The sequence below is a fragment of the Octodon degus genome, unplaced genomic scaffold, assembly GCF_000260255.1.
Source record: "Octodon degus isolate 3935 unplaced genomic scaffold, OctDeg1.0 scaffold00067, whole genome shotgun sequence".
Classification (NCBI taxonomy): domain Eukaryota; kingdom Metazoa; phylum Chordata; class Mammalia; order Rodentia; family Octodontidae; genus Octodon; species Octodon degus.
Window position 1 is genome coordinate 623,208 of NW_004524643.1, and position 7,064 is coordinate 630,271.

Below are 7,064 nucleotides of genomic sequence, written 5' to 3' on the forward strand. Positions count from 1 at the left end.
ACGGCCATTGCTTGGCCAATGTGCTCTCTGTGAAAGCCTGAGAGAGTGTCTTCTCCCCATGTGACTCTCCTTAGGCACACTCTACAATTTATTTATTTTTGGTTTAAAATTTTTTATTTTGTTTTGGTTCTTTTGGTACTGGGGATCAAACTCGGGACCCTGCGCTTGTCAGGAAGGCACTTACACTGCTGAGTGATATCCCTGGCCATAGGGATTTTATTTTTAAAAGAACTGATCTCAAACATTTTTCTAAATTATCAACAATTTATACATAGGGAAATTCATTACAGCAATGTTTACAATTGAGAAAAAACTAGAATCAGGCTCCCAATTCACTGCTACAAATACAGAGGTGATGAGATGTTAACCAGGGACATGGCTAGCAGGGAGCAGAAGGCTGGGGCTTGGGGGACAGCACAGGCAGCACTTTTCACTAAGTGAATTATATTTTCTGACATCTTTCTGTACCAAATACAGAAAATTCCCCCAAACAATACAATTAAAGTTAAAAATTAAAAAAAATTATAAACTGGGCATGGTGGCACAAACCCATAATCCCAAGCATTCTGAGGGGCTGTGGCAGATTTGTAAATTCAAACAGCTTGGATAACTCTGTGAGACTTTGTCTCAAAAACTGAAAAAGAGCTGGGGATACAGCTGAATGTGAACTCTAACATTTAATCCCAAGAACTACAAAGAAAAATAAATGAATGAAAATAGAGAAAAATAAGAAAAGAAAAAGAAAACTATGTGATATTTCATTGGCAAATGGCAAAAGTAAACTAACTCAGAAAGAACAGTAAAACCATACTTTGATAAAAACATGACACTATTTATATATGTATGTGTATATATATTTGCATAGAAAATAACACACAAGGACATACACCAAAATATTAACAGTAGTTACCCTGGTTAATTTTATTAATTTATTTTTGATTTTCTGAATTTGAAAATATTTCCGTAAGATCAAATATGCCTTCGGAAATAAATGAAAAAAAATTACAACCTTTTAAAAGTAAACATGAAACCAGGGTTAAAAAGGAAGCCAGTCAAGCTTTGTGCCCCCCACGCCCTGCAGAGGGCAGGCTGGATGTCCTCACACAGGCACTCCTGATCCTGCACTTAAGCACTAACCTTCAGGAGCTTGAAGCGAGAAGCGGGAACAATGAAGTGTTTATTCTGCTTCTTCTTGCAAATGCTGCAACTACAGAAAGACAGAAAATTCCACATTGTGAAGAGCCATCTGTTCTCAGGGGGACCAGCCTGTTATGTATGGAACCCAGCTGACCACAAAGGGAGTCCCTCTTTATCACTTTCCTAGAAAGGAGGTGCTCAGGCAGAGGGACTGGTACCCTGGGAACTCTGCTCTTGCAGGAAGGAGATTCAGGTCCCAGAGCCAGAAATTGAGGCCATGCCCCCACTCAGAAAACCCAGGACCAACAGGACCTTGTTTCACTGCTTATCCCCTTGTTTGTTACAGCGAAAGAAAACACTGGATTTCAGATACTTAGAAAAACAAACTTCAGACACTGCTGCAATCTATACTGCATCCATACCAAAAATGTCTATGGAAGCTTATGTTCCTTCTCTTCCCATCTCCACATCAAAATAATCTAACTAGATTAAAATGGATCCCCAAAAATAACACACTAGAATTTATTTTTTTTATTTTTATTTTTTTTAACAATATCATTTTTTAAAATTTTATTTATTTGTTTATTTATTTATTTAGTGTGTGTATGTGGCCAGCTCAGCCCACCAGGGGTCAGGGCTGGCTGGAATGTGGTGCTGGGGGATTGAACCACTGTCCCAGTGCTTTGCTTAGCTTAGCTTAGCTTGTTCTAAGTAGGTGTTTTAGACCACTGAGCCATCTCACCAGCCCCCACACTAGAATTTAAACTGTAATCTGCTCTTTTCAATCCACATCTTTGTATGCATTCAAGTACCAGAGCCTCCCAATACTAAGCATGTCCTCTACTACTAAGACTTTTCAATCTACTTTTTAAAAAAATTCTGACTTAGTATAGAATCCTTTAAAAAATTATACTACAGGCCAGGGAGATAGGTGGGCAGTCTAGGTGTCCACCTGGCAAGTGCAAGGACCAGGGTTCAATCCCTAGTACCGCATACCACACTGGCCCTGCGCCCCGTGGGCCACTGAAACTAGGCGTGGTGATGCACACCTGTCATCTCAGTGCTGGGGAGGCTAAGACAGGAAATCACTAGTCTGAGCTGTGTAATGAGACCCTATACCAAATAAATAAATAAAAGATTTATTTATTTATTAATATTTTAAAATTAAATATTAAAAATATATACTACAGTGCTTCTTTCCAGATCTGGACTCTACTGTTTTTAGCCTGGTCAATTCTCCACTTGTGTAATTCCACTGTATTTATGTATTATTCATATACAATTCAGGTACCACTTAACAGACAAAAAAAAGTCTAGACACTATCGAATAATTAGGTACATGCCAAATACTAGTCCAGAATTCAAGGCCTATTGTTCTTACCCTTTGACCATACCAGGAGAGATACTAATAACAAGATCTTCCACAGATCCTGGCAGTACCACCTGCTCATGTCAAGAACAGATAAAGAAGGCCAGTGCCCTGGACACCTCCAGGTGGACACACCCTCCGCTAACTTACCTCCGTCTCTTTCCCACCTGGACTCCTACAAAGTTCCTGCCCATGACTTTCTCCTCAGTGCCAAGTCCGGCCCCCATCCTGAGCTAACTACCCACAAAGCATCAGTGGGTTCAGTTTGAAAGTTACTGTGACAGTCAGAAGCACTGAGGAGCCTGCTCTGTCACTGGCAGCTGTGATATAGCTCTGTAGAACATATGCACACAGATATCAACACCAGAACACACTCATACATACACACACACACACACACAGAGGCTATTATTTTTAGCTTCCCCTCACTATTTATTTATTTATTGTGTATTTATTTATAATAACATTTAAAAATGTTATTATAAATTTCAAGTCATACATAGTAAGAAAGAACAATGAACCCTTATGTATCCACCACCTGACTTCAACAATTACCAACTCACAGTCAATGTTATTTTATCTATACCCTAACTTCCCAGGTTATTCTGAAGCACTGTTATGTTATGTTATGTTATGTTATTTTATTTTATTTTATTTTATTTTGGCAGAACCGGGGATTGAACTCAGGCCTTTGCGCTTGCCAGTGAAGTGCTTATTCCTGAGCCATCTCCCCAGCCCCCACTAAGCCATCACTGAGTTTTACTTCAACTCTTTAAGATAATTTAGGAGGAGAAAATACTCACTTGCAGTCAAAGATGTGTAAATCTGCTGAGGCCCAAACTTCAAAACGAACTGCTCCACAGTGGCATCCTCCTGTGTGCTTTACCAGGCCCTGGTATTCACTAAGTGAAACAAAATCAGAACAATCAGAGCTTTGGAAAAGCCAGGCAGGGGCCTGGGGCATGGTTCCTGCATTCACTTTGCTACTGAAAGAAAGGCAAGGTAGAACAAAAGTCTTTTCTACAGGGCAACCAAATGCATTTCTGTTTTTAAAGAGCCATAGCTAATTTTATAAAAGAATAAATTCAGTGTTGCCTTTGTCTGTGCGTTCTCTTTGGGCTCAATTCTTAAATTTCCAAATACAACGCTCCTAGAATTTGGGAAATGTAGGTAAGAGGAGGATTCTAATTTTATCTCAATACTTTTACTTATATGTCAAATGTTTAGTAAATATCTTTGCAATCTAACCACCAAGGAGAGAACAGCATGCAAAATATAGCAGATATAGTTGCTGCCCTTACAGACCTCAAGCAGCCATCAAATAAACTGCCCAAACAATTTGTAATGATTGTGATAAAGATGACAAAAGCTGTTATGAAAAACTAACAGGGTGGATCAATACAGCCTGAACAGTGTCACAGGCTCTCATAATTCTGCTCTCTCCTCCAGTACATGATTTTTTTAATATAACCGTATATACATATTAAACTTGGAGCTTGCATATGTGCATGTGTGCGCACCAGGCATTGAACTCAGGACCTTGTGCTTGCAAGGCAGGCGCTTATGGCGCTATCTCCCTAACCCAAACTTTGAACTTTTAAAACATATAAGCAGGCCTGGGGAGACAGCTCAGCAGCCTGAGTGCCTACTTGGCAAGTACAAGGTCCTAAGTTGAATCTCCCGTACAAAAAAAAAAAAAAAGTAAGCTAAGTCTATAACTGAACATTAAAATTTGATTAACATCATCAAATTGCTCTCCAGAATGACTGATAATCTTACCAATAATGAAGGAGGAAACATTTCACTGTAACCTTTGAGCAATAATCACAAAATGGCTGAGGTTTAATTTGCATATATTTGATTAAGACTAAATGTTATTTCACGCTTTTTACAAGTTAAAGAATTTGATTTTTATTTGCCTATACAAATACTAACCGTGAAAAATCCAAACATTAATATATTTGATAATATTCAAAGTGACAGCTTTCTGTAATTTTCACAAGAATCTGCTATTTGCCATATATTCTTCCAAAGTTTTCTATATGTATTTTTTGTTTTGGGTTTTTTGTTTTTTCCTGAAACAGGGTCTCTTTATGTAATTCAGGCTGGCCTTGAGCTCAGTATGTAGCCCAGGCTGTACTCAAACTCCCAGAGATCCTTCTGCCTTAGACTGCCAAGCGCCGGGATTACAGCCACTACGCTTGGCTCTATACATTTGTTTTGAGACAAGTCTCACAGTGTGATGCAGGCTGGCCTTGAACTCCTAACTTACAGCAATCTTCCTGCGTCAACCTCCCAAGTGCTGAGATTACAGGCATCCGCCACCATGCTGTTTATACAACATTTTAACAAGTTACATACATTATATTCACTTTTTGCACAGAAATTTAGAGGCCTCAAGTACACACTCATGCCAATCTGATGGCTGAAAAACATCACATCATATATCAACATTTTAATCTTTTTTGGAATTATTGTTCAGAAACAAGACATTACCTCAAATTTGGTTTACATTTCTAAATAGCTTTATATCCTTTATACTATACCCAAGCTGGCACACCACAGGTGCTCAAAAAAGTTGTCTGACGGAGAGTGTTTTTAATGTTCAATTTATATTCAGAGATGATATAACAAAGTGAGGTACACAGAAAATCAAACGAATACTCCTCTTCTGAGGAGATGCATCAAAACTAAGATAATGTCTTCTTGAACAAGGACAAAGAATCAGTTTTTTGTTTTTTATTTTTGTAATTTTTGAGTTAATTTTCAACTCGAGTTGTTTGCAATTCTTAGGTTATACTTAAATTTTTTTCTCCCTCGTGTTTTGATTGTTCTTTTCAATTCACAGAACTAACACTGAAATATATTAGGGTAATAAAATATTTCTCCGTAATTCTTCGGGCTAGGAATCCACATCACATTTGGAGAACAAAAGGCAGCCCCTCTATTCTGTAATAGCTCCAGCCTCTATTTAATAATTTTTTGTTTTTGTTTTTGCTTTCAAAACCATGTACCTGTGCGATGCCTGGCTTTCTAAGAGGCTAGAGTTGCATTTTCCACCCAGAAATGGTGATGTGAAAAAGGGTGTGAGCCACCCAGGAAACCACTCGTGGAAAAGAAAAAGCCTCTCCCTCGCTTCCCGGCGTCCCGAGCCTCGCTTTGCGCGCGCTTCTCTCCGGGATCAATAGCCTCTGCCCCTCCTCCTGGCCCGCCTGAACAATGACGGGACTTCGCTTTTCTCCAACGCTCTAACCCGTCCCGTTCCAAAAACCACATAAGCAAGATCCAAAGGAAAAAAAAAGTAAGAAAAAAGGGGTTCCAGTACGACAGAAACAGTGGCACCCGCGCCCTCCGCGCGCCCTGTCCGGAGCCCCACACCAAGTCCCCCGGCCGCCCTCAGAATTAAGACCAAACTAGGCGCCAAGCGGCAGCCGCGTCTGCGCCGTTACGTGGCCGGCGTGGAGCCGAGAGGAGCCCGCAGCCCGCACGCCGGCAGGGACGCGGGGACGCCGGGCCCGGCGCGGCCCGGCCCGGCCCGGCCCAGCCCGGCCACACTTACAAGGTGTCCAGCAGGAGCTTGGCGGCGCCCTCGAAGCTGAGCCTCTGCCGCTTCTGGAATGTCTCCCAGCGCTCCTTCTGCTCGCCCAGGTCCAGCATGGACACCGAGGACGTCGGGGTCGCTGGGGTCGGCGGTGGCGGCGGCGGGAGCAGCGCCAACTCCGCCGGCGGCAGCTCCTTGGAGCCCGCCTCTGGGGCCCGCGGAGGCGACGGTTTCGGCCGCTTCTTCGCCGACGGATGCCTGCTCGCCGCCCGGCTCCCGCCCCCAGACTTGCTCGCGGAGCGCCGGGCGCGGCTGTCGCGGGGAGCCGAGGCGGCTGTCCCCGGAGCGCTGGAAGCCCCCGACCGCTTTTGCTCGCGCGGCTTTTTGGCCGCGGAGCTTCTAGCCCGCCGCATGGCTCCCGCAACCTAGCGCGCGGGCCTGCTAGCGCCGCGCGCGCCCGCTCGGCCCGCGCGCGCCCCCGCAAGTCCCCGCTGCGTGCGCTCGTCGCTCGCCACCTGCGGGCCTCAGCGAAGCTGCGCAAGGCTGCCTAGGCCCTGCCCGCCGATTGGCTGCGGGCCTCTTGCCCGCAGAAGAAAACCGACCACGTCCCGCACCTGTCCAGGTCCACTGTGATCTAAGCCTCCAATCTCCGCTCCCAGGGACCCCAAACCCATTTGCCCTGCGAATAGTTTCAAAACCCCTTTATCCAGAAAGCTTCTAAATTGTGCCTTGCTTACCTGGGGAGTCTGTGTCAGGAACTACATACGAGCTACCCGGTTACCCCAGGCAACTTCGTATCCAACAATATACTTTGTAGGAGCCAGCAGCGTACACCTGCCGTAAAACGGTCTGGCACCTGCTACATACAGGCTAAAAAACAGCAGAGGCCACTGGGGTTTTGTTGTTGTTGTTGTTGTTATTGTTTTTCTTCTCTTCCTGTTACACCAGAAAACAATATCTGGAAGATCTTGATGGTCAAAAGATGTTATGTTTACTCTTTTTTTTTTTTTTTTTTTT

At 43.4% G+C, this 7,064-nt stretch overlaps 1 protein-coding gene across 1 annotated transcript in view; it reads right to left on the reverse strand.

Annotated features, from left to right (window-relative positions):
• The window catches only part of Cenpv (centromere protein V), a 15,671-nt gene extending 8,838 nt beyond the window's left edge, over window positions 1–6,833 (reverse strand). Inside the window, exons 1-3 of the mRNA XM_004634853.2 lie at window positions 6,066–6,833; window positions 3,310–3,408; window positions 1,138–1,207 (exon numbers count right to left, since the gene is read on the reverse strand). Coding sequence (XP_004634910.1) covers window positions 1,138–1,207; window positions 3,310–3,408; window positions 6,066–6,460 — 564 coding nt within the window. The 5' untranslated portion in view covers window positions 6,461–6,833. The remainder of the gene's footprint in view (window positions 1–1,137; window positions 1,208–3,309; window positions 3,409–6,065) is intronic.
• Between the last annotated feature and the right edge of the window lie 231 nt (window positions 6,834–7,064).